The sequence below is a fragment of the Solanum pennellii genome, chromosome 2 (assembly GCF_001406875.1).
Source record: "Solanum pennellii chromosome 2, SPENNV200".
Taxonomy (NCBI): domain Eukaryota; kingdom Viridiplantae; phylum Streptophyta; class Magnoliopsida; order Solanales; family Solanaceae; genus Solanum; species Solanum pennellii.
This window is the reverse complement of record NC_028638.1, coordinates 59,691,902-59,719,603: the sequence shown is the minus strand read 5'-3', so window position 1 is coordinate 59,719,603 and position 27,702 is coordinate 59,691,902. Positions and strand designations below refer to the sequence as shown.

The following is a 27,702-nucleotide window of genomic DNA, read 5'->3' as shown; positions in this document are numbered from 1 at the left end:
GGACAAATTGGGACGGACTGAGTTACCAATTTTTCCTTGTTTATCTTCCTTTTATTTGTGGAGAGAAAATGAGTTCACAATTATCTCAAACTTGCAGATTATTGGTGTCTCTCATAGTGTTATTGGATGCGTTTTGATTATTGTCTTTGAATTCTATGCGAACTATACTGAAAGACTTGGGTTTATCCATCATTTTCCCGTACACTGTGAGGTCATGATGTGAGATTATATTAGTTTATTGAGATTATTCCATGATTTACAGTACTTAGGTTTGATTTAGTTTTATTCAATTACTATATTTTACCGATTAGATCTAAAATTGCCTAGAGTCAGTAGTTTACCAAAGTTATACCACTTGCAATAAATATTTCCAACCAAGCTTAAGAGAATAATCAAGCTTATGATTATTCACCTATTCTCTTCAAGTACTCAGTATTTGTAGACTCTGGCATCCTTCACCTAAGTTTCAATTTTTTTGATGAATTTATGAGAAGTTTGCAGCTAAGCTGCTTCTACCAATCCATGGGAAAATAACCCCTGTTGATATCCATTTTGATTTCTCCTAGTACTATCAATGTAAAATTACAGGTAGTAATCATTATATATCACTGATCCGCTTCAGGCGAACTACGGTTTGACGCCCAGGGTTCTCTTAGTTAAGAATGTAAGTTATTGCTGAGAGGTTAGTCAAAGAATAATTGATGCTCAATATTCTTAAGGAAGTAAACTGTATGTAATTTTTGACATAATCTTTGTGCTTCATTTATACAACCTTTCCATTCTTTTTTTAATAAGGTAATAATTTCAGTAAAAAGTGGAAAAATCCGTATACAAGAGGTATCTCATGGGTACACCAAAAGTAAACTAGAAACAACAAACTAGTTTGCAACTTTACAAAATCTATGTCAACCCTTTCAAATGCTCTCCTATTTCTCTGTTCCCAAATAATCCACATAATTGCTGAACTGGCAACATTCCATGCCCTTGGACTGCTCTTCCCCCTCCTATAAGTTCATTATGCAGCGCCTCAGCACCTGATTATACTTCCATTAAATTGTATTGTGCTGTATTTAGGGAAGGAGAAATCATATCTCTTATTTCTACTTTTTGAGGTTGCTTATATCTTATTGATAGTGTGAGGTTATTGTCTAATTTGTAGATACAAAATGAAGGAAGCTACTTGCAAATGGGAGCAAAAGATGCTCTGCTAAATGCTCTTCTGTTGGCTGCTAAGAGATTTAGTTTAGGCCCTCCACTGGTGATTCAACATTCTGCTTGCAAATTTTTTATGATTGTTAAAAATGTTATTTATATTTGCTGAGATCTTATTTTGTCGGAAACAGCTGTTGACTCAAATTTGTCTTGCTCTCTCTGCACTCATGCTTCATGCTGTAGAGCATGGAAAACCAATTGAGAAGCTCTTTTGCAGTCTCCAAAGTTTGGAAAACCATGATGAAGGCAACATCGCTGTCTTGGAAATGCTCACAGTCCTTCCAGAAGTTGTGGAGGATGAGAATACTGAGTACAGAGCTAGTTCGGCTCAGCGACGCGAGTATGGTCGAGAGGTTTAGAACTCCTTTTTGATTGTTTTAAAAGCTGCAGTTTTTTTTATTCTTTTGGATAAGTTGATGCTTTATAATGCATGGCTTCCCTTTATCCAGCTTCTATATCTTACATGTATATTTTCCTGCAAGGAACAGCTTCTCTCACATACTTCAGTGGTTCTTGAGTTCCTTCATCGTCAGAGTGATATGAGTTTTAACAGTAGCATTCAACTCCAGGGCAGGCACAGAAAAATTTTGCGTTGTTTGTTAAGTTGGGTAAGTTCATCTTGACTAAATACATTAACCCAGATCTTTTGAGGGTCAATCGAAAACTAGAAGAAAATAAGCAGATTCCCCTGATTCATTTCTGAACTTTGCCAGCTCCCTGACTCTTAACTAACAATGTAAAGGAGAGCCAACCTTTTGCTGCTTTGCTTTTGTAACTATTATGCATCTACTTGATGCCTGCAATAGAACTAATTACTTCAATTAGAAATAAAGGAAAAAATAAGCAGAGACTGTTTCAAAGGAAAAAATTAAGATATGAGGACTGATATAATGCTAATATTATGATGATAAACACTGGTATTTGGCTCTATTAATCAATAATTGTCATCAACTCTTTGCTGGCAACTAGATTCTGCAATTTTATTTGTTCTCGAGTATTTTATTTATCCTTTTTTTCCCACTTTAAAAGGAATTGGAGTCTCATATATCTGATAAGAGACAGAAAAAGAATCTAATCATCGATCCTCCCCCTCTCTATTTGCACTGACCAAGATTTAGGTGTAGTCTAACTTCCTTGGGTGCAGAGAAACTCAATATTCTAACTTCCTAGCAAAAAGGAACTCTCACAACTATATATAACCCGATCTTCACCCTAGGTGTGTATACCTGGTGCAGAAAATCCTAGCCCTAGCTGGGTCTTTCAGTTCATTGAATTACTGGATCACCAAGATAGTTATCAGATTCTGAGTGAATCACAGTACTGGTTTTCCATCTTTGGTTTGATGGTCATGCTTACTCATGCCTGTTCTGAGTTATTTTGGTCTCATAAGAAGATTTTTTATGCTTTTGACATAAATATTTTTTCTTGTAAAATAATGGGGAATCTTCTGGAGTAATAAAATTTGTGGGTGTCCAATATTAGCCTTATGCATTGGAATGTCTGTGACTGAGGCCACTCAGAGTCTATATGGTATGAGCTAAAGGATTTTATTTGTTGATTGCTGCCTTCTGATATGCAAAGTGAATATAAGAGGACTTCTTTTTGATAAGAGGGTGGCATCTTGTCTTACTTCTATTTTGTTGGAAACACAATTTTTGTTGATAGTAAAATAGGAAAGACCAGAGAAGTTGGAGGAAATCACTTTGAGCAGTAGTCCTGCAAAAAGTCCAGGAGAAGCAAATTGCAACATTCTGTGTACCAGCAACAAACGGCTGTTTGAAATGAAAAGTTAATTGAATATTCATGAAAAAGTATTCCCCGGTTAATGGATTTTCATTTCTTTATGTAAAAGAGAGTTGGATCAAAGGCCTCATGTCTGTACCCTTCCGGAGAACTACTCTTGAAACAAAGAATTAAGTATTATTGTTGCTAAGCTGTTATTAATCCAACTCTGATGGGCCTGTTAACATTTAAGAATGTTTTGCATCACACAAGTGGGAGTATAATATTTTGCAGCCCATTGAAGGCCCTAAATTCTTTAATTTCTTTTAAATCTCAACCATCCATGATTAAAGTATGTACACGCTTCAACTATTTTTGACTAGTTTTTATTTATATTTGTAATCTCTGAAAAAAACTAGATTATTTAACTAAAACCCAACTTTGTCCTGAATGAAAACTGTTATTGGAAAATATGCTTTATTTAATTATTATATGCATCTTGTCGTTGAGTGGGAGTGGTGCCATAATTAGGTACATGGGTCATTTCTTGTATTTCTCTTAAATGTCTAGGTTCGAGCTGGTTGTTTCTCGGAGATTCCACCTAACTCTTTGGCTGGACATCCACTTCTGAGTTTCGTTTTTAACTCGTTGCAGGTAATATGTATTGCAAAATATTCTTAAAACCTAACATGCATTGGTAATATTCTAATGATGTCTTCAAGTTGCTTCAAGTTCTGAAGTTGTTAATACCCAATAACCTACTCAAATGGTTAACAGGTTTCGTCTTCCTTTGATCTAGCCATTGAAGTTCTCACTGAACTTGTGAGTCGACATGAGGTATAATATTCATTTCTTGTAAGTGACTTATGTGAACTGGTTTCTTTATTTATATTAAGGAAAAACAGAGAAAAAGGATGGAAAAGTAAGTATACTATCCCCACAAATTGGACATTTGGAGCGTGAAGTAACATAACATGGGTGGTCCTACATTGGATAGACCAATTTTGAAGATGAGTCTGGCTCTGACCATGTTAAATATCTGAGCATCCAACCCAAAACCTTAAGGGGTCTCGTTTGGTTGGAAACAAGTTATCCCAGGATAAGTTATCCTGGGATAACTTATCCCTCCATGTATATGGGATTACTTATTCCATCACTATGATATAAATGGTGGGATAAGTTATCCCAAACATGGCAACCAAACAAGATAACTTTTTTTATCCCATCAATATTATTTTAAATCCCTCACACTAAACGAGGAGTTAATACCTCAGATGGTCACTCAACTATGTACTTTTTTCTCAGAAAGTCACTCAACTTTCAATTTTTACTCAAAAGTCACTCAACTATCCACTCTTTCCTCAGAAAGTCACTCAATCTATTAAATTATTTTTTAATTAAAATTTGTTGATATTAATTATTTATATAACAAACCAAAAATTTTAAAAAATAAATTAAACCATTTAGTGATCCACCCACCTAACCCGACCCATTTAAAAAATATGTTATTACCCATTTTATTTTGTCTTTAATCCTAATTCAAGGTTTAAGAGGGAATAATTTAGGATTAAAGAAAAAATAAAATCGGTCATATCATATTTTTTAAATAGGTCGGGTTAGGTGGGTGGATCACTAAATGGTTTAATTTATTTTTTAAAATTTTTGGTTTGTTATATAAATAATTAATATCAACAAATTTTAATTAAAAAATAATTTAATAGATTGAGTGACTTTCTGAGGAAAGAGTGGATAGTTGAGTGACTTTTGAGTTAAAATTCAAAGTTGAGTGACTTTCTGAGAAAGAAGTGCATAGTTGAGTGACTTTTGAGTGAAAATTGAAAGTTGAGTGACTTTCTGAGAGAAGAGTGCATAGTTGAGTGACTATCTGAGGTAGTAACTCACTAAACGAGCCCTAAGTCCTTAGAAGCTTTATAACTCATCTCAGACGTATATAAGCTAGCACTCTCACATTGTGATCCAATTTTTAGGTTCCACACAGATGTAGTTGCAAGTTTACTATTTTGAGAATAGGACAGTGTTAACAAAAACATAAAGCACGAAAAAGCTTTGAGGTTTTTTGGGGCTTTTTGCGCAAATAAAGCATGGGCTTCAATGTTAAAAGACACAAAGGGATAAAAAAATACAAATATATATGTTTAGTCCAAGATTAATAATTATAAGCATGGATGACAAATATATGAAGGAAGAAATTAAGAATAAAATTCACGATAAAATGAAATTTCAATTGTTTAGTGTAGCCTCTTTATAGGAGGCTCCATTGATGAGAAAAAATATGCTTTAAAACCTTGATGACGATACCAAACCGCACATTAAGGGTGTGTTTGATATGGAGGAAACACAGTCAATGTTTTCTAATTTTTTCATGTTTGGTGGCTTATTAAATGTTTGGGAAGTGTTTTCCAAAACTCTACTTCATCCTTTAATTGTTGTATCTTACCCTACCCATACTCCATACACGACCTCCTCCCACCCCCCATTCAAAAAAAAATAATTAATATTTTTTTAAAATTTTTAAATTTCAAATATATTTTTATCCTTTACCACCAAACCAGCTCCCACCCTCAAAAAAAGAAAAATAAAAAATCTAAAAATTATTTTTGAAAAATATTTCAAATTTTAAGAATTTTTAACCTCACCATATCCCTACTTCCTACCCCCTCACAAAAATTGCTTTTTAAGAATATTTTATTTTTTTTAAAAAATTTTTTACGCCGCTCCCCCCTCCACCCTCCACCCTCCACCCCCATCAATTTTTTTTTTCTAATTTTTCTTTTTGGGAAATATTTCAAGTTTTAAATTTTTTTAACGCGAATCCCGCCCCGGCCGCCGTCCCCACGAAATTGTTTTTGGAAACTATTTCAATTTTTTTTATTTTTATTTTTATGCCCCTCCCTCACCCAGGCGATTCCCGTCAAATTTGTAGATATTATATTGATGTAAAATTACTGAAGTTAAAGTACTTATATCCAAAGAAAATCAAACTTAACAGGTAGTTTAAAGAGATAAGAAAATCTATCAACGTGATTGGCTCTAAAACATTGCCCGTGGACAAGTTGCATCAAAGAAAAAGATTACATTAGTGTTTGAGAAAAATGATGTTTGCTCCTCTTGCCTCCAAAGTTTCTTGTATTTCTCACCCTCCAAATGATCCACCAAATAACTGGAAATATGGTGTTACAAACTTTTTGTAGAGGTTTTAGGTGCTATCCTCTATTGCCAAGCAAAAGAAAGGTAAGGATCGTTTCAGGAGAGAACCAATTGCATTAATGTTTCGGTTGGATGCTCATACTTCATAACACTGTTTCAAAGGTAGACACATCGTGATATCCATGTTATCTTATTTCACCTTCCAGATGTCTAACGCTTAGGAGTCGTTTCATTTGAATATAAATTATGATAGGATAAATTATGATGGAATAAGTTATGATGAGATTAGTTATGATGTGATAAGTTAAACTGAGAGTATTTTTTATTTAGTGTTTGGTTTGTTGTACTAAAAATAATATGTTTTTCATAATTTTAAGAACTTATTTGTTTACAAAAATACCCTTCATGAATGTGAAAAGTGTTGTATGAAAAGAATTTAAAGGGTTATCTTTGTCATTTATGTATTTTATCTTGGATAACTTATCCCGAAATTACTATACACCTAAAGGGAGGGATAACTTATCGTGATACTATTTATTAATTTCGGGATTAGCTATCCCAGTCTTGCCTACCAAACAAAAAATTAAGTGTCACTATGATTTAATGCTACTACTATTGGGTGTTATCCTTCACACCAAACGACCACTTAGGGGTCATTTGGTAGAGTGTATTAGGAAAAATGATGCATGTATTACTAGTACCTTGTTTGGTACTCTTTTTCAATCTATGTATAACTAATGCTTGCGCATTAGTTATACAACTAGTACATGCATTACTAATGCATTCTATTTATTATTATTCCTATACACTCTACCAAACGACCCATAGTGTTTGGGGGTACTAAAATCTTTTAAGTGTATTAGCTTTGGTCTCCTTATATAACTTGGGGCTTACTCAGCCCAAAATATTTACCTCAAGTAGTAACTATTTTTTAAGGTTGTGTAAGGATACTCTTAACTTATACACTTATTGATGTTGGATTCTAGCATTTTCTTCTCTCCTACTTGCCCAAAGTTGAATATTAGGAGTGTGAATACATGACACATGTGGCTAAGCATTTGGTAGTACAACATTGAAGATGAGTTTGACTCTAATACTTTGTTGTGAAAATTGACCTTGACTTTGACCTTACGCAACTTTGAAAGTTAGCCAATTCTTGAAAAATCCAATATCCATTTTATCAACATAGTTGCGGAGCCAACTTTTGGTATTGCTGAGATGGTTTGGTATTGAGGTAATGCTGAGAACTATGAAAGAAACTTTGCTTAGCTGGGCTCATAGAAGACGGACGGGGAGATGCAGGGCATGTGAAGTTGCCCCTTTAGCATTGGCATGGACCGTAGAGAAAGGAATAGAAGAGCTTATGATGGAATAGAGAAAGATTTTGTACACTTGAGGAAAAGCCTCTTTCCCCTTATTTCTTTTTGGTGCAGCCATGAGGTTATTGTGTATGGATTGATTAGGTGGCATTCATAGAAATCATATATTTGTGTGAGATTTTCAACATTTTGTATATGGGCTAGTTAGTGCCCTCTCATTCATGATATTCTTACTTCATTAAAAAAGAAGTGTAGATCGTGACAAGAACATGCATATGAAGAGAAGTCACAACCGAGAAATATACAACCCATTTGGATTAGCTGATAAGAAGTACGTTATGATAAGCATTTTAAGTGTTGTCATCAATTTTTTTTTTACAAATAAACATTTACATGTTTGGATAGAAGTGTTGAAATTGATGATAAAGAGTTGCCATGTTTGGTAAAAATGTGCAGTAAGTTGTTCTTTTTGTAAAATGACTAAAGTACAGTTAATTATATTTACGAAAGATCATAAATTTAGGAGGATCTTTGCAATGAAAATGATGAATGCAGATGTGGGACAGAGAGGAAGTTAGAGCTATTGTTTTGAAAATGTGTTTTAAGTATTAACTCGAGGGTGCGACCTAGTGGTCAATGAAGTGGGGTGAAAAGCTAGTGGGAGGTGATAACTAATAGGTATCACGTGGAATTAGTCGAGGTGTGGGAAAGCTTGTTCGGACACCATGATTATAAAAAAAGATTATTTTTAAAGAATAAACATCTCGGCCAAACTAAAAGTGCGTATACATTGAAAAAAACATATGTTCGGGGTGACCAACTTGCAACTTTTGGCTTATAAGCCAGTTTGACTTGGCTTAAAAGTCTGGCTAAACACCCTCACAGTGTGCGGCCAGGGAAATTGAGGGCATAACAATGCCACAGGGAATTCCCTATGGGAACATACAACAAAGGGCAGAGAAGATATCTAGAAAGATATCCAGATTGATTCCGGAAATGTTGCAAGGTATCAACTTTTGAGAGATAGACGGTGTGGATACTTTGTTTTATTTGAGGCTTTCCCGACAATTTTGAACATTTCGTGTCCCCACTATTTTTTTCTGTATTTACTGGTTCAAGGAGACGAACATTGTGAGACCTAAGATCTAGAAGAATTTGCAAGATTGGGAGATGATTACTCAAACTTTATACAAACAAAGAATTTCACATGTGCAAAGAGACACTTGGAGATGGAGTGGACTGAGAAAGGGTAAATTTAGAGCCTGTTTGGCTCAGCTTAAAAGCTGGTCAAACTGACTTAAAAGCTGATTTTTGACTTATTTAGCTGTTTGGCAATACTCAAAATAACTTATTTTAAGTTAAAAAAAACTTATTTTAAGCCAAAAGTTTAAAGCTGGGGTAGGGGTGCTTTTTTTTTAGCTTATAAGCTGTTTTAAGTTGACTACATTTTTATCTTTTTGCCCTTAATATTTTTATACAATCTCCAAATTACAACATAACCCTAACATCTCTTTCTTCCATTTTTCCCTTTTCACGTTTGGCATAGCAACTTCAGCACTTTTATCCAAACACATAACTGCTTATTTTAAAAATAAGTTTCAGCACTTTCAAAAGTACTTTTTTAAAGCTGCTTTTATTAGGCCCATCCAAACCGGGCCTTAGAGTGAAATTGTGTTACCATATGCTGCTTAAGATGGATAAAGTGAAACTTAGTTGTATGAACTTTAATTGAAAAAATAGATAAGTTGGTAAAATATGTGTATGGATGCAGAGAAGATGTGAATCATTTGCTACGCCATTGCTTAGTAGCCTACTCGTTGTGGTGTACCATATGAGACATGTTTGTGGTGGGACATATAATACCAAAAACTATTAGATAAATGTTAGCAGGACGGAAGTCTTGAAGGATGGAGCAACGAAAAGAGCACGGGAGTTTGTTCTGTTGGCAATCATGTGAACTAGATGAAAGGAAAGAGAAGCACAATTGAAAGAATTGGAAATATATTCGTATTACTATGATGATTGGGTGCTATTACAGGCGAATCATACTTAAAATGCTTCGACTCCAAAGAATTTGAAGTGCAATTTGTGTTCTTAAAAGCTAACATAAATACAATGAAAGAATCCACCACTCTCAAATTTGTATCACCGGAATCCGAGTACCACCACTGTGGCAACTAATAAGCAATAACAACATTTGCTTCCAGGATCCAAACAAAGAGTAGTATTGTTTTTCATTATTGAAAATTCATGAGATGATGACGATGTAAATATTAGATAAATTTCCAGTTTAGAGAGTAAATGAGAGTTGTTTGTGAGATATTAAGGAAGTTACGATGTAAAAAGGAGTTTTCTAAAGAAAAATAACAACAAAAAAAATGATTTTGAAGGTAATTTAATCATTTAGGAGTTGGAGTCTAGTGGCTGGGGTGGCTAACTATTCATCTTATTTCATCTTTAATGATGTCAAATTACCGAAAATAGAAGAAAAATCTACACCCACTTAAGCATATTTGAGAAATTTAGACGAGGAGGCTAGGGTTTTGAAGGAGGAAATTAATCTGAGAGAAAAATGGGGTTGGTATCAGATGAAGAGACGGGGCGGACAAATTAATACTAAAATTAGTGTTTAAGTATTTTCCGTTTGCTTTCGTTTCATTTAATTTTTGGTCCATTTCACTGACTACAAGGGCATAAATGGAAAACTATAAACAAAGGACATTTTTGATCATTTCACATAAGGGCATTTTTTATCCTTCCCCGAAAAATAATTAATATGAGATCCATCTGGAAGATTTACACCAAACAAAATCGGCCCAATTTAATTCTCTTTGGATTTTAAACCAACCTTTTCTACTTTTCCTTTTGCAGTGTATACCACAAGTTTTGCTATGCAAGGTTGGATTTCTTAGGGATGTACTTCTTCTCCCAGCTCTTAATAGTGGAGACGAGACTGTGATAAGTGGTCTTGCTTGTTTTTTGTCAGAAATTGGTCATGCTGTAAGTATTTTAAACTCCGAGCTAGAATTGATTTTTGCAGCCAAATAGAGTAGATGGGTCGTATGCTATTGTTTTCTTGTATCAAGGATCTCTGAAACTAATTAACTATTGTTTTCTTGTATAATAGGCTCCGTCTTTGATTACTGAAGCAAGTCCTGAAGCATTTGTACTGACAGATGCACTCTTGAGGTCAGATGCCATTTCTTATATTTCTTTTTATGCGTTGCAAGAATTTCTTTTATTTGATATGGTAAATAATTTTATTAACAATTTGGGGGAAACCCCATATACAAGCCGTATACCATCAAAATATGGTTGTCAACAAAGAAACCCAAATGCCAACCCCTTCAAATGCTCTCCCATTGCTCTCTTTCCAAATAATCCATGTAATTGCTAAGAGGCAACATTCCATGCCCTTGAATTTCTCTTTCCCCTTCTGCAAAACCAACTGGGCATTACCTTCATCATTGTGCTCAACATCATCAGCCATTGCAACAAAACGGTCAAAGCCAATAAAGAACCACCTTCCCAGCCGGTTAGTCACTTGACAATGCAATATAACTTATCTTCACCCAAACAATTTACACATGAAACACCAACTAAAATAGGCGATTTCCCTTTCTCAGGTTTCCCGTTGTCAAGATTATTCCCCTTGCTGCTAACTACGTGAAGAAACATACCTTCCTCGGTACCCTGAGTTTCTATATTAAGCAATGACGGAAGATACATTCCCCTTTCCTAATAATCTTTCGTTAACAAATTAATAGTTACAAAACAATTTCTACCCTCTTGCCATTCCATCCATCCGATCTATCAATGTATCTCCTGCCCATACAATAACTCAACCATAATATGAAACTCTTTCATCTCCCAACCTGTAGGTTCCTCCTAAATCTCAAATCCCAATGAACTTCCCTCATGCGACCTACAAATTTGATGACTATCATATCTTTTTGGCAAGAAACTTAAATGTTTGGAAATACTTCCTTCAACTCGTTCTCTCCGCACCACTTATATGCCCAAAAACTTATCCTGCTTCTATTCTCCACCATAAAAGAGATATGTCCACTAAACTCTTCCCACCTCTATAAATACTCTTCCATAAGCCAAATCTAAACGATATTCCATTGTTTCTAGTCATCGATCCTCCTTCGATGATACCATGTTTCTGTTGCGCCCCTCTCAAAAATGCCTTCTCTCCACCTCAAATCTCCATATCCAATTCCTTAACAACGCTTTGTTGAATACCATGTGATATTTCACACGAGTCCTCCCCATTCCTTTAGAGATGTGACGTCTCTCCGATTCACTAAATGTAACTTTTTTTAATAGAAACATAAAATCCTTGGTTCTAACTTCTATCATCATTTTGTTGGCTCCATCGTAAGCATAGTTTTTTGTAATCTGAAGCTTTCTTTATACTGCCCCTACTTCTTTCCTCTTTTACAAATAGATGCACTTGTATTGACTAGGGAGAATTACCCGTACCAGCACGGGCGCAATATAATATAATATTAAAAGTATTAATCTTGGTGAAAGCAACAAATATCAAGATAACTATGCATTTATTTTTGAATCAAATAATGCATAGTCTCTTAATGTTCTAATTAAATTCTAAGCACTTAATTATATAAGGTATAACATTGATAAACTACTGATTGATGGAATAGAAGCTGAGTATCCAGATACAATAAAAGGGAAAATCTTGAATTATTACAAAAATATGCGCCATGAAGCAGAAAGTTGGAGCCTAGATTGGATGGACAAGATTTAGGGAAAACTTTCAGAATCAGACAGGGAATGGTTGCAGAGATGCTTTATAGAGGAAGAAGTTCTCCTGACTTTAAAAAAGTGCAGGAGATTAAGTTTGTGCGATCTGGTGGCGACTTTTGATATTTACACATGTAGGTGGTTTTTTCCTCAGAGTCTAGATGCAACCTTCATTGCATTAACTCCAAAAAGAAAGAGGCAACCTAGCTTAAGGATCTTAGACAATATGCCTTTTAGGCAGGGTCTACAAGATCATAGCTAGAGTCCTCATTTAGAGGCTGAAAAGTACAGATTGATCTCAGGCACATAGAACACATTCATCCATGGATAAAAAATTACGGATGCAATTTTAGTTGCCAATGAGAGTTTGGACTCAAGAATGGGGTTAGGAGAAGTTAGAAACAGTTTACTGTAATCTGAAGCTTTCTTTATACTGTCCCTGCTTCTTTTCTCTTTTGCTAAGATAGACACTTGTATTAAGGGGAATTACCCGTACCACCATGGGCCCAATATAATATAAGGAATTATTAATCTTGGTGAAACACAACAAACATCAAGATAACTATGCATGTTTACTTTTTTTTTGAGAGTGATAACTTTTTTTTTCCTATTTGTCCACAGGTATACTACATCAAAGTAGCCTCCCTTCCAAAAGTATTACAAACTAGACTGACTCCATCTGTGCTTTTTGTCACAAATAGTCTATAACATCAAAAAGTTCTTCTGCCTGTACTAAAACTTTCTGTTTACACCAAAAATAATAAAGAGCTGTACAATTCATCTTGAAATTCTGCAAATTGTTTTTCTTGCCCTTAAAACATATTTGATTCCTTTCTTTCCACACTGTCCACCATATATTAGCTGGGACAATCCTCATCTCTCCTCCTTAATTGTAGTATTGCCTATATTGATCCAACAATTTAGGAGTTGTGCTATGTTTTTTTGTTTCACCCGGGTGATCTTCCTAAGGCTGCTGAATATTCTCTATAATTGATCTGTCCATTTGCAATGCAAAAATAGATGGTTGACTGTCTCTGCCTGTTCCTCACACAAATAGCATCTTGAGCACAGTTGGAACTTCTGCTTCTTTATATTTTTTTGTGTCAGCACTGCTTCCTTTGCTAGTAACCATGTGAAACAGTTTACCTTGTATGAGATTTTAGGTTTCCATATCATCTGCCATGGCCAGAGCTCCATCCTGTCATTTGAATTTGAATGATTGAGATCTTTGTTAGCTGACTTGACACTGAAAACCCCTTTGCTGCCGATCTTCCACAACCTTGTCTTCTTCCCTAGTCATATTACTAAATTGTGTCATTGTATCATGGAAGGCCACTATGTTCCCCATCTCCCAATCATTTAGATTCCTCCTAAGATGTAAGTTCCACCCCTGTCCTGTCCACATTTGAGCCACAGTTGCATTTTGTTGAAAGCTTAGTGTATATAAGTCTGGGAATAATTGTTTCAGGGTTCTTTGGGCTATCCATCTGTCCTCCCAAAATGACACCTTCATTCCATTACCCACCTGGAATCTGATTCTAGAACGAAACAGAGGCCAAAGATTTCTTACTGATCTCCAGATACCATCTTTTCATCCACCTATTCTCCATTTCATATTTTGCCCTGATCACCTCTCTCCATAGCATATTCTCTCCTGTCATAAACTTCCAAAGCCATTTCAACATTAGGCTTGTTTTTTTCTTCATGTTCCTAATCCCCAGTCCCCCCTCTTTCTTGTTTTTTATGACCTCTTCCCACTTGACTAGATGAAACTTCTTTTTATCTTCATTTCCCTGCCAAAAGAATATTTCTTCTCAAAGCATCTATCCTCTGTATGACCTTGTCTGGTGGTGCTGGGAACACAAACATCGTATAAGCAGGTATTGCATCTAGCACACTATTTACCATGGTTAATCTACCTCCCGTAGACAGATATTGGCTCTTCCAGTTGGTTAGCTTTTTTTCACATTTTTCTATTACTCCATTCCAGGTCTTTATTGATTTTCTCTTTCCCCCCAATCGCATACCTAGGTATATTGTTGGTAGTTCTCCTACCCTACCACCCAAAACCCCCGCCAGACTCTCCACTTGAGCCACTTCATTTATGGGATAAATGGAACTCTTCCCCCAATTGATATGTAATCTAGAGACTGCTTCAAAGATGATGAATATTACTCTTAGGATCAACATTTGACCAGTCATTGCTTCAAAAAAAAAAAATGAGAGTATCATCTGCATATTGCAAATGGGTAATCTCCAAGCCATTTTGTGCACTGCTGTCCACCCTAAAGCCCCTTACCCAACGCTTCATCTTCGCTGTGTGAATTAGGTTACTCAAACCTTCCATGGCTAAGATGAATAAAAAGGGTGACAGGGGGTCACCTTGTCTCAGTCCCCTTTGGGATGAAAAGAAACCACTAGGAGTTCTATTAACTAAAATAGAAAACTTAACTGTGCTTATGCAGAATTTCACCCATCTAATCCATTTGGCTCCAAAGCCATCCTTTGCATCATATGTAGTAAGAAAATCCAATTTAAATGATCATAGGCCTTCTGTATATCAAGCTTGCATAGAATTATTTGTCTAGACTCAACACATTCATTTGCTATCAACACTGCATCAATTATTTGTCTACCTTTTATGAATGCCATTTGTTGGTTGTCTACAAGCCTGTGTAGCACTTTCTTTAACCTTTCTGCCAGCAGTTTGGCAATGATCTTGTAAACTCCACCTATTAGACTAATAGGTCTAAAATGTGTCAGTTCCTCAGCTCCCACTTTCTTAGGAATCAAAGCCACAAAGGTGGCATTAATACTCTGCTCAAACCTCTCTGCCTTATGGAACTGCTGCACTGTAGCCACCAGATCAGGTTTAATGATGTCCCAGCATTGGCTGAAGAAGGCCATGGAATAACCATCTGGCCCTGGTGCTTTGTCCCCTGCACATGCTTTTATGCTCTCTAGAATTTCCTGCTCCTCAAAAGGTGCCAAGAGTAATTTGTTTTCTTCTTCATGAATCATAGGACAGTTTCTCATCTCCAGGTATGGTCTCCATTCTTCTGGCTCAGAGTATAGTTCCTCATAGTAAGTTACTATCTCCTTCTGTATCTCCTATGGTTCAGTCAAATATTCTCCTCACTTTCAGCTTTGAGATTGTATTCATTCTCCTGTGAGCATTTGCAGTTCTGTGGAAGAAATTAGTGTTTCTATCCCCCTGCTCCAGCCACGCTGCCCTAGATCCTTGCCTCCAAGTTATTTCCTCCCTTTTTGCTATGTGTTCAAACTCACTGATTAATGTTGTTTTAGAGATTGTGTCTTCTGGCCTCGGGGTTCTGTTCTCCTGTATCTTCTCTAACTCAGCTAGCTGTTTCAAGACATTTTGTTTTTGTGTTCTCAAGTTTTCTTGTGCAGTTTTGCTCCATTCTTTCAGCTTTTCTTTTAGTGCTTTGAGCTTTGCAACCAAGACATAGTCAGGTTTCCTGTGAAACTGAAGGAGTTCCACCATCCTTTAATTTTGTCATTGAAACCCTCTATGTCCAATCACCAGTTCTCAAATTTAAAGTATGACTTTGTGTTTTCCCGAGCGCCGCATTGTAACATTATGGGAGAGTGATCTGATGTCACTCTGTGAAGTATGTGTTGCCTTATATTTCTAAAATCTGCTTCCCACTCTTCCGAGAATAAAATTCTGTCAAGTCTGGCTGCTGTTGTATGCCTGTCTTCTTTCTTCCAGGTGTACCCCAGATAATTCAGGATCAACTAACTCCATGTCTTCTATGAAATCTGAGAAATCTGTCGTTCCTTTGTTGATTCTGTTGCAATTTTCTTCTCTGATGGGTACCTCACAGTGTTGAAATCCCCACATAGGACCGAAGGTCCTGCAATCAAGCCCCTGGCAGCACCAATCTCCCACCAAGTCTCTAACCTTTCTACTCTATATGGATAGTTTAGTTTTGATTCAAATAAATGCATGGTCACACTTAATTATATAAGGTATAACAACATTGATAAACTACTAATTGATGGAATAGAGACTGAGTATCCAGATACTTCAATAAAAGGGAAAATCTTGAACTATTACGAAAAATTGCGCCATGAAGCAGAAAATTGGAGCTCAGATTTGGTAAAACTTTCAGAATCAGACTGAGTATGGCTGCAGAGATGCTTTACAGAGGAAGAAGTTCTCATGACCTTAAGAAAGTGCAGGAGATGAAGCTTGTGCGATCTGATGGTAACTTTTGAATATTTACACATGGAGGTTTTTTTTCCCTAGAGTCTAGATGCAACCTTCATCGCATTTAACTCCAAAAAGAAAGAGGCAACATAGCTTAAGGATCTTAGACAATATGCCTTTTAGGCAGTGTCTACAAGATCATAGCTAGAGTCCTCACCAAGAGGCGGAAAAGTATTATGGGCAGATTGATCTCAGGCACATAGAACACGTTCATCGATGGATAAAAATTATGGATACAATTTTAGTTGCCGTTTTTTTTAATAAAGAAATTAAGAAAATAACAGGGAAAAACTTTGAAAGAAAAAATATTGCAGTATTATCAAAGGGAATTATTTTATTAATAATTGGAGACATACATTCATAGATATAATTTCTAACTAAAAATAGAAAAATATGCTACTAACTTATCAGTAAAATTTAAATAACAAATAAAAGAACCAACTCCTAAATTCAAGTCACACAGGACTCCAATAAAATAATTTAAAAATCCTAAAATAGCTAATTGATATATTTTTGCAATATCCTGAGACATATTCTCTTGATTTGGGCCACAGTGAGATTATTTGGCAGCGGATTGATTTCATAATCCTCTTCCACGGCTTCCCAAAGATTAAGAACCTCTAAGTAAGTTTCCATTCTCACATCCCATAGTTGATAATTCTCACCATCAAAAATAGGAGGAACCATTAGTGAAAAACTATTTTCGGAATCCATTTTTCTACTCAAAGAAAAAATACTGCCGTATTATCAAAGGGAATTATTTTATTAATAATTCAGAGACATATCTGTCTCAAAAAAAAAATAAAAAAATCCAGAGATACATTTATAATAGATATAATTTCTAACTAAATATAGAAAAATATGTTACTAACGTATCAGTAAAATTTAAATAACAAATAAAAGAACTAACTCTACAGGACTTCAATAAAATAATTTTAAAATTCTAAAAATATCTAACTGATTTATTTATGATTTATCTATGCAATATCCAGGGACATTCTCAACAGCCAATGAGAATTTGGACTCAAGAAGGTAAGGAGAAGTTAGAAACAGTTTGTAAACTGAACTTTGGAAAAGCCTATGACCGCGTAAACAAGTCTTTTCTGTCAAAATTGTTGGTACACATGGAATTTTTTGACAAATGGGTGAATTGGTGAAAGATTACATTGCCTCTCTGAAGTTCTCTATCCTCATTAATGGTACAGCAGTGGGCTACTGCTGGTATTGGGAGCTTTGAGCAAGATTTTAGAAGTCGCAGGGATAGAGGGTTGGATCAAAGGGTTTAGAGTGGAAAATGGCGGTAATAATCAGCTGGAGCTTTTTTCCTGTTGAGAACCATCGGGATTCATATTTGCTGTATGCTGATGATACCTTGATATTGGCAGTTCATGTAAATCTGTCCAAGGGCTGCCTGTTTCCAGTGAACATAGTTAACAACATTCAATCTTTGGCTGCAATACTAGTATGTAAGTGGAACATTTTCCTGTTACTTACCTTGGTCTACCACTAGCTCAACATAGACAAGGAGTAATCTTGGAAGGTGTGCTGGGGAAGACTTACCCTCACAGATAATGTCTTAGTCGGATGCCAACATATTGCTTTTATCTACATTTATTGCCCTCAAAAATACCAAATCAGCTTGACAAGCCAAGGAGGGATTTCCTATCGTCAGGGAATTTGGAGAGCCGTAAATTTAATTTATTGAGCCAGTCACAGTCACGACTCCAAAACAATGGGGTGAAATAGGGGTGAGGGACTTGAAACTACATCAGAAAAGGTCTACTTTTAAATGATTTTGGAGGTTTAGTTGCGATCAAGGTGTTTTATAGGGAAAAGTTGTCACTACAAAATATGGAACAGTAAAATGTTGGTGTATCAAACAAGTGATATTCCTATGGGTTTGCTCTATGGAAACAATAAGAAACTTGTGGGGAGACCTTAAAAAAATTTGTTCGTGATATCAGTTGGCGATGGGAGGAAGACAAAAATGTGGGAGGATCCTTGGCTAGAAGAATCCCCTTGATAATTTCCGTCCCAGATTTGTACAGCTTAGTTCTGTAACTACATGCCCCACTGGCAGAATGCAGATTTGGAGATGTATGGAATTTAATGGTCAGAAGAAATTGTTTCAACTGGGGAACAGATCAAAAAGCTGGCTCAACTTTTTCTACAACTTGGCAGCTTCCATTATTAGCAACAGAGCAGGACAGATTATTTTGGGAAGACGATAGCAAAGGAAACTATACCGTCAAATCTTGCTAAAATTTTGTGCAAACCAGCAGGAGTAGATTATAGATTACAAGACATACAAGAAAAATGTTTCATTTTCTTTAGTAGGTGATCTTGAGCAGGAGTTTGAATCTATTAATCATAATCTCCTTCACTGTACATACATGTAGGAGGTATTCAGTGAGTGATGCCTCAATCTATTAAAGAAGCTCTGTTGGCATGGCAAGGATAGAATGTTAGGAAGCTACTCCGGCAGATGTGGAACACGATGTCCATTTGCATTTCTGGGATAATTTGGAGAACAAGAAACAACAAATGCTTTGAACACAAATACTCAACAATTTTGTCTTAGGTCTAGATTTAACATATATCGAACACCTGGTGCGATCTGAACCTATAAGACAAAGTTGATGTCTTTTAAATTTATTAGAATCCCAAGTTACTGATTTCAATTTTTTTTCTCAGAATCCTTTCAATCATAGTGGATAAGAAAGTTTCTATTTTGATGTACATAATTTTTGGGACCTTTCATCTAATGAAACATCTTTTACTTATAAAAATAAGTACCTGACATGCAATGTATGATGGCAGTTGTGTTTCATTTCCAAGTGAAGATTGGGAGATCGCAGACTCGACTTTGCAGTTCTGGTGCTTTTATGTTTTCATAATGAAGTTACTTTTATTCAAATTGGGGTCTAGAGCAGATTTATGAAACGAAATGTGTAGTTCAAATGGTTCCCTCAATCCAAGAACACTCTCACTTTGCAGGTGCAGTCTTGCCGGCTACATCCTAGGCCTGGATGCAGATCGTGGAGAAAATGTTAAGAGCGTCAAGATCTTATTTTTTCCTGTTTTCTCGGCATTGTTGGATGCCCTTCTGTTGCGTTCTCAGGTCAGCTTCTGCTTTGCATGCATTTTGACTGCAGATTGTTTCTTTATTCTGCTTCTATGTATTCCCATCCACAAATTGCTCTATTGACTTACCTTTCCATTAAATAGCATGTGCATTTGTTGGATTTTACAATATTGTTATATGATAAATTTTATGTTACACAGAGAGTATAAGTGATAATTGAAAGAAAATTCTGTCTATGCACTTAACAAGGTTTTCTGAGTCATCACATGTATACAAAATTATTGTTTCTCCTGGTTGTATCTTAAATTCGGGTGTTCTTTCACTTTGATCATCAGGAAATTGGAGGAAAAGTATGCCCCTTGGCTCTTTGTTCTGGAATTTGATGAGATATCAATAATTAGTTCTAGTTGATCAAAGTTGCGTTTATATTGAGACAATCCTTTTGATATGACATCTCATCTTTTTGCAGCCACTACTCTATTTAAAAAACATTGTCAATACTATTTAATAAAAAAATTAAGTACATAATTATAAATGGAATAATAAAGTATAAGTTCCTATGAATAGTGGATGTAAACTTTCTTATGATTACTACTAACATTTTCAAATCAATATCCGAAAAACACCTATAACTATTTATAATATAAAGCTAGATATAGATAAGGTGATGTCATACCTCTCTATTGCCTCCAATTAGATTCATATTTTTTCTTCTTTTTATTTTTGACTTTTTTTCTAATTTGAAAATTAATTGTGAAAGGTAAAAATAAAAATATCACTCTTATAATCTCTAATTACATCTCTTAAATATACTTTCTCCCCCTTCCCTAATAGTACATTTCTTGTTGTATTGTTGGAGTTCCTGCTTTTAACATAATATAAATAAATAAATATTGATATAAAATATAAAAGATATACTACATTGGATGTTTTTAGTTGGAGTATTATATTAATTTAACATTCAAGTTATGGAGTGTTCAAATGTCAATGAATATTGAGATTCTCAACATCTATAAATTACACTTGACTTTTTTAGAAGAGAAGAACAGTAAACTTAAAAAAACTCGTAATTTAGAAATGTGAGGATACCCCTCCATGTATAGTCAACAAATGATAGTATGAACATGTGCTTATTGTGTTTTATGAGAAGTCACTACCCTCGGAGAAGTTTCAATCCTTCTAAAAAGTCATAACTCATCGAAAAAGTCATAACTCTTTGGAAAAGTTTCAACCAATGAAAGAAGGTGTGTAGTATATTATAGATATACTAAATTGGATGTTTTAAGAAGAAGAAGAACAATAGGGAACTAAAAGATTTGAAAAATGTGAGGTAACCCCTCTTTTTAAATAGCCAACAAAGGGTAGTATGAAAAATATTTATTGTGTCTTATAAAAACGTCACAACCCTTCAAAAAGGTCACAAATCATCAGTCAAGGCACAACTTTTTGGAAAAGTCACAACCCTTTGGAAATAGTCACAACCCATTAGAAAAGTCAAAACCTTTTCTAAATGGTCATAACTCTTAGGAAAATCAAAACTTTTCTTGGAAAATTCAAAACCTTTCTGATAGACAAAGAGGCTGAAGTATAGCATATCAAATCATGTATGAAAAGAAAATACAATAGTAAAAATTGCCACAACTAATGGCGGACCTACAGTGTAGCTAGGCGGTGCTTGAGTACTTATTCAAAATTGTTAGTAACACAAAAATATTGGCTGAGCACCCATTCTCAAAGTATTGAGATTTAAAGCAGTTGAGCACCTAACATGTAAAAATTCTGAGTCCGCCACTTGCCTCATCATAACATTGTTAATAAATATAGACAGATGAAAAACGTTTTATTTGGAAGCAATTCTGAATACCTTATAAGAATGGCATACAAAAATAAGAGGTTCCAGCAGTAGCACGTCCATCTCAAGTGAAATCTTTGAAATCGAACTCCTTTCTCCATCCAAATTGAGATGGTGAATTTGATTCTGTTTCTTTGTATTAAGATCTCGTTAGGACAATCTGCACCGTCCCTTGCAATCTATATTCACGCCCATTTTAGATGATTGCTAGTCAGGTAATTGTGTGTCGATTTCCGATGACTTTCTAGGACTGTTTTGTGTCAACCTCATATCCATTAGTATTTGTGTAGCATCGTGCTTCTTTCTAGTGACTACTTTTTTCATGTTCAATTTGTGTATCACTGTGCCATCATTCTGGTGATTACTTTCTTATATCTAATTTGTGTAGCACCGTGCCATCATTTCTATGACTATTTTTTCGTATTTAATTTGTGTAGCACTGTGTCATCCTTTCGGTGACTACCTTTTTTTTGTATATTTGATTTGCGTAGCACCGTGGATTTTTCCGAACTACTTTCTCATATCTGAGTTGCATAACACCGTGTGTTTTTTGGGGGACTTCTCAGATTTGATTTGCATAGTTCCATTCTTCTTTCCGGTTACTTCTCGAATCTGATTTGCTTAGGGTTGTGCCATCATTCTGAACCTATCAATGTATTTTTTCTTTTTCAGTGGGATCGTGCCATCATTCCGAATCTACCCATATTATTTCTCTTTTTCAATAGGGTCGTGCCATCAATTTGACCTTCCCTATATAATTTCTATTTTCTACTTGGGTCGTGCCATCATTCCGACCCTACCCATATAATTTTAGTTCCTAGATTGTGACCACTTTCAGGCTTCAACCATCAATTCTATTGCTCCGACATATGAGCATGTTTCGGGCAGTTTGTCGGTGACTTTCTTGTTTAATATTGACTCGTCTATTGATTCCAATGCGATCCATACACTTAATTCTAGATTTTGAGCCCTTCCGACGACCGTTGAATTGTGAATGTCTATATGGAGCAACCACCTAATTGTATTGCTCGGGGCAGGGGAGGAGTTGAGTAGTCTTGTATGTAAATTGTGTTAGTCACTCTATGGTCTGAAATAGCCTGTGCAAGCTTGGTTTGGGAAGCTCAAGACTGTGATTTATTGGCATTATGCATCAAATCCGATGTTTCATGGAAAGACTAAGCACATTGAGATTGAATGTCAGTTTTGTGAAGTCGAGTGATCAATTTGCATATATCTCACTAATCTCCTCATCAATCCTCGTATTAATTATATTTGTAACAAGCTAGATACATATAATTTGTATGCACTAGCTTGAGGGGGGTGTTAGAATAGTAATCGGTATATACAATCCTACTTAGAATAGAAATAGGAATAGTAATAGTAATAGGAATAATATATAGTGTCCTACTTAGAAAAAGGATTGGAAACGGGGTCTATTGTAGTGCTTAATAATTTACACAACAACAATTCAATAATATTATTTTCCTATATTTCTTACAATATTCAAAAAGGAACCTACTGTTAGCGATCTTGTAGACACTAATCCCAAAAATCGAATTCCATGTGACTACGGACCACCTTTTGATTTCTTCATGTATTAACAACAATTTCCTAATTTGTGGGTTTTCTAATCATTATGATAGAATCATTAAAAATATTCCACATAATATTCTTGACTTTCAATAATAACCTCAATCAACTCACCCAACGGTGTGACCTAGTGGTCAATGAAGTGGTTGAGAACTTTGAGGTCTCAGGTTTAAAACTCGGTTCAAAACTCGGTGGAGAGTGGAGACCAAAATACTAGGTGATTTTTCCCATCCGTCCCAGGCACTGTTGCTCCTAGTTGCACACAGAAGTGTACGTGATTGCGCGCAAGTAATATAGTGGATCTTAAAAGAACCGATTACCGAACCCAAAGTACTTGTCAATTAAATATTTTTACGAAATTATATTTGTCTAATTATTTATTTAAGAGTGCCAAAAGTGTTTGATTTTTATTTGTAAAGAAAAGAATGCAAGAATGAAATAATAAAATTACTTGTAGTGATTGGAAAATTCAAGGGCTGTGGCATGCATAGGGTTTCATGTATCACATCTCCTGCATGAATTAACGACCGTTATCAAATTACTGATTTAAAGGGTTGATTTTATGATCATGGTCTCCCGACCTCTAATCAGCTAATCCAATTAGCTGTCTAACTACATCGTTGAGCGGGCATAATTGGCAAGCATTTATGTTTCATCCTGTTTTGTAACCAAGCTAGGTGTTCGTCCGGGCGCCAATCCTAAACACTAATCAACTCATTTTAATGAAAGATCAAGCTTTTTTATCCTTTGATCTATCTACCTTATCGTCTCCCGAGTTTAAAAATAGACAAGAGATTTATTTCTATGGTCATCAAATATGAAATACTACAACAAGAATACAAAAGTAATTTAAAGTGATAACCAACACTAATTCAAAACAATCGATGTTCAATAATTACCCATAGCCACAACCCCATAACAAGGGACTTTAGCTACTAATGTCTAAGAAGAAAAGAAGAAAAGAACCCGTAAAAAGTATTGACAACTTTATACTTGATGTCCTCTAATTTATCTCCTCTATAATTATTTCTATGGACTATTTATAGAAGTTGAAAATCCTAAATAAAATAATTGAGTCCAAAACAAATTAGGAATCCAAAACCTTAACGGAATTGGATTCCTTTTCTTTCCACGTGAAGCTGTGCTGCCTTCAACTTTTGCCTGTGGCCTTCAATGGTTGCCACGTGTTATGCATCTTTCCTATTTGAATGTAAATTATATTAATATTATGTTAAGTTATTCTCATTAAACTGTCTGCTTGATTTCCTTCTTCAACCTTTCATCTATAATTCGTTTTAGCTCCAAACTTTTTCAACTTTACATCAATTTACTCCTACAAATAAAATATACTATTTAGCACAATCCATAAAATTCATGTTCAAAAAGGGCAAATATATAATAATTGTGAGCCAAATAATAAGAAAATATACTTTTAGGCTCACATCAGACACCACGGTCATAAAAATAAAAAAATAATAATAAGAACCTCAACTTTAATTTAAAATAAAAATAAAAATAAAAATAAGAACCTCAACTTAGCATGCTTAACTGAAGGAATTACCAGCAATAATGTCATAGCTTAGCTGTCAGATAATCTTGAAGACTCTTACTTTATTTGTCCTTCACTAAGGGATTGTCAGTTACATTTTTCTTCTCAATTTTTTATCTCTCCCTTTCTCTCAAGTCTGTGTCTACATAATTTGGTTGTTAGAGGTTGCCTCTAAAATTTGATTAGTGGACAGGTCAAATTTTTGCTCATGCTTTGATGTCATCAATATAAACATATTGTACTATAATGGTAGACTAACTTCTTTAAAGTAAGCTGTAAATCATTTTGATAAACTAGTTTTAAAATGATTTCCTTGGCTAGCTATCAATGAACATCCTTGTACTTATTGTTTTGCTAGTGCATAAAAGTAAGCTCAAATTAATGCCATCTTTTCCTTTCTCTTTATTTTAGGTTTTATTTATTTTGTGTTATTGGTTTCGACTTAAACAGGTTGATGATTCTACATTTTATGGCGAGGGTGCAATGGTTGACCTGCCTGACACCCTTGAACAATTCAGGATGAGCCTGACGGAGCTTTTGGTGGATGTTTGTCAGCTTTTAGGTTCTGCAGCATTTATCCAGAAGGTGTCACTGGGTTGGCTAATTACTTTGTGCTGTTTTAAGTAAAGATAAAGTTGATTTCATATTAGTTGCACTCGAAATTTCTAAGCCTGTTTCTCATCTGAAATAACTGAAGTTTCTTTTTTGGAAACTGGTAAGGTTGAATTCTTCAGCACTAAGGGTATGCTGGCTACCTCCAAAAAGGAATAGTTACAGATTTCCTATCAAATCTATAATCTGGTCTATATCATCTATAAGAAGCTGTTTAAACCATAAAAGCAGAGATATTATACAATTCCATTTAACTTTGTGGATGGAATTGGATCTATCTTCAAAACATCTTCCATTTTTTTCTTTCCAGACTGACCACCATACACATGATCTGATGACTCTTACTGCCTCCCCTCCTAATCCTTCAGCTCAACGGATCTGATGTATGTTCTGGCATTGTCCAGTTCATGCTTGTGATGTTGAGAAACAAGTTCCAAACTAAAGTTAGTATGCTCCTAGTATATGGGTAAACTTTGTGCCCGTTGTTAATTAAAATTTATTACTTGATGTAAAAACAACTGCTAGCAAATGGATAAGATTTCCAAATATTTGTCCAACCAACCCAATTAAAAATAAGTTGAGCAACTTATTTATTTGAAGGGCATTAAGTATGTATTGTATCAATATAACTCCTTTATTTTTAATGAAGTTCTGAGAAATAGCAATAATAAAAGCATCAAGAAGATGCACAGATTATAAAAGATGGAAGCATCAGTACAAAGGGAAACAAAAAACTATAAAAGAACTAAACAACGACAACAACAATACCCAGTGAAATCCCACCAAGTGGGGTTATCAAAGAACTGAAGAGCTTATATGATCCATGAAGGAGTCTCGACTGATTACATGGGTGAGATTGGCCCAACTAAAAATATTAACTAAACATCAGACTTTAAGAGTGTAACTGACCGTTGTGGTGCCATAAAAAAATCTGCGACTTCTTTCCAAACATATACACCAAAAAATCAAGCAGGAATCAAAGGCCAAAACTTTTTGATGGTCTTCCCCACTGGCCATGAGCATCAAATATGATAAACCTCTTTCACACTGCATGGCATGACCCAATGAAGACCAAAAAGTGATTATAACATGTTTCATATGTCTCTTGCAAATGGACAGTGAAGGAACAGGTGGTTGAAGTGATCCAGGGCTGCACTGAGCCACTGACAAATGTAGCATCTGTTAACAAGCAGAAATTTCCTCCTGGAAAGATTGTCTTGAGGTAAAGTTGCACCCTTTGGAGTGCTCCAGGAGAAACAAACGTAGCAATTTAGTTCTCCAAATCAGCTTCCAAGGCCATTGATCAATCAAATTCTTCTTGGATCTCAGAGCGCAAGTATCCCTCCTTGACTGTATAAGAACCATTTCTGCTGCTGCCTGATTTGATTCTGTCCCTCCTAAGGCTGTTGACTGGACTGTTTTGAAGGCAGTTAAGGAGTGCTAGGAAATCTTCATTTTCCCAGTCATTTAGTTTTCTTCATAGTATCAAATTCCATGAGTTGTCCTCCCTATTCTCAGCAATAATGGGGTCTGGGTTGGTAGCTAGTGAGAACAATCTTCGGAGAGGATTGAGACCTAACCATTTCTCTTTGCAAAACAGTATATGCTCCCCATTTTCCAGCCTGAAGAGATGTGCCGAGTGAGAAGACATCCCATAAGGGCCTGATGCCCTTCCATTACCGTGTTCCATGCACTTTGGTGCACCAGTGGATGGTGAAACCAGCTTTGCTTGCATAACTTCCTTCCAAAAATCGGCATCTTCCTGGTCATATCTCCAAAGTCAACTCATTAACATGCATTTATTGTGGAATGCTATATCCGTAACACCTAGGCTACCAGCTTTAGGAAGATTGACCTTGGGTCATTTGACCAAGTGAATTATGTCAGTTGTGCTATTCCCATAAAAAAGACCTCCTGATCCCATCAAGATGTTTCTGCACCATGCCTAGAATAGGAAATAGGGACATGAAGTAGGCGGGGATACTGTCTAATACACTATTAATAAGTGTTGCTCTGCCTCCAAGGAAAAGATACTGTTGCTTTCAGGAGGCCAATCTTTTCCTGGAATTTTCAGTTACGACTTTCCAGAACTCAACAGCCTTATGGCTGGCACCTAGAGGGAGGAACCATTATTTCAGAACATAATTTCAGCCAATTCCTCCAGGTTAGAAACCACATTAACTGGATAGAAGATGCTTTTTGACATGTTAATGTGGAGTCCTGACATAGCCTCGAAGGGCATAAACCTTTTTACCATTGCATTTGCTTGGCTCTTTCCAATATTCTGCTAAGATCCTCCATTGCCAATATGAATAGGAAGGGAGATAAAAGATCCCTTGCCTAATTCCCGTCATTGGGGAGAAAAATCCCACGAGCTCTATTAACCAGTCTAGAGTATTTCACTGCAGAGAAGTTGACATTATCTATTTGATCCACCTTTCCCCAAATCCCATTTGCCTTAGGATTGAGATCGATCTACTTACTGCAGCCCAGGAAGAAAAACGTCGTCTAGGCGTTCCCTGTTGCTCTGATATCCCCTATGCCTAGGACGTGTGCTGATTCAAGAACAGACATTAAACACCTTTCTCT

The 27,702-nt window shown here is 35.6% G+C and overlaps 1 protein-coding gene across 5 annotated transcripts in view; it reads left to right on the top strand.

The window, feature by feature from the left end:
• LOC107011343 (transportin MOS14) overlaps window positions 1-27,702 on the top strand; it is a 74,831-nt gene that overhangs the window by 615 nt on the left and 46,514 nt on the right. For 3 of the 5 annotated variants that reach the window (XM_015210803.2, XM_015210805.2, XM_015210806.2), the window contains exons 2-11: window positions 1,160-1,258; window positions 1,344-1,565; window positions 1,701-1,820; window positions 3,505-3,588; window positions 3,712-3,771; window positions 10,293-10,421; window positions 10,549-10,610; window positions 19,246-19,302; window positions 19,423-19,546; window positions 24,952-25,086. In XM_015210803.2, coding sequence (XP_015066289.1) covers window positions 1,160-1,258; window positions 1,344-1,565; window positions 1,701-1,820; window positions 3,505-3,588; window positions 3,712-3,771; window positions 10,293-10,421; window positions 10,549-10,610; window positions 19,246-19,302; window positions 19,423-19,546; window positions 24,952-25,086 — 1,092 coding nt within the window. The remainder of the gene's footprint in view (window positions 1-1,159; window positions 1,259-1,343; window positions 1,566-1,700; window positions 1,821-3,504; window positions 3,589-3,711; window positions 3,772-10,292; window positions 10,422-10,548; window positions 10,611-19,245; window positions 19,303-19,422; window positions 19,547-24,951; window positions 25,087-27,702) is intronic. The other 2 variants (XM_015210807.2, XM_027914381.1) reach the window with 2 other exon arrangements.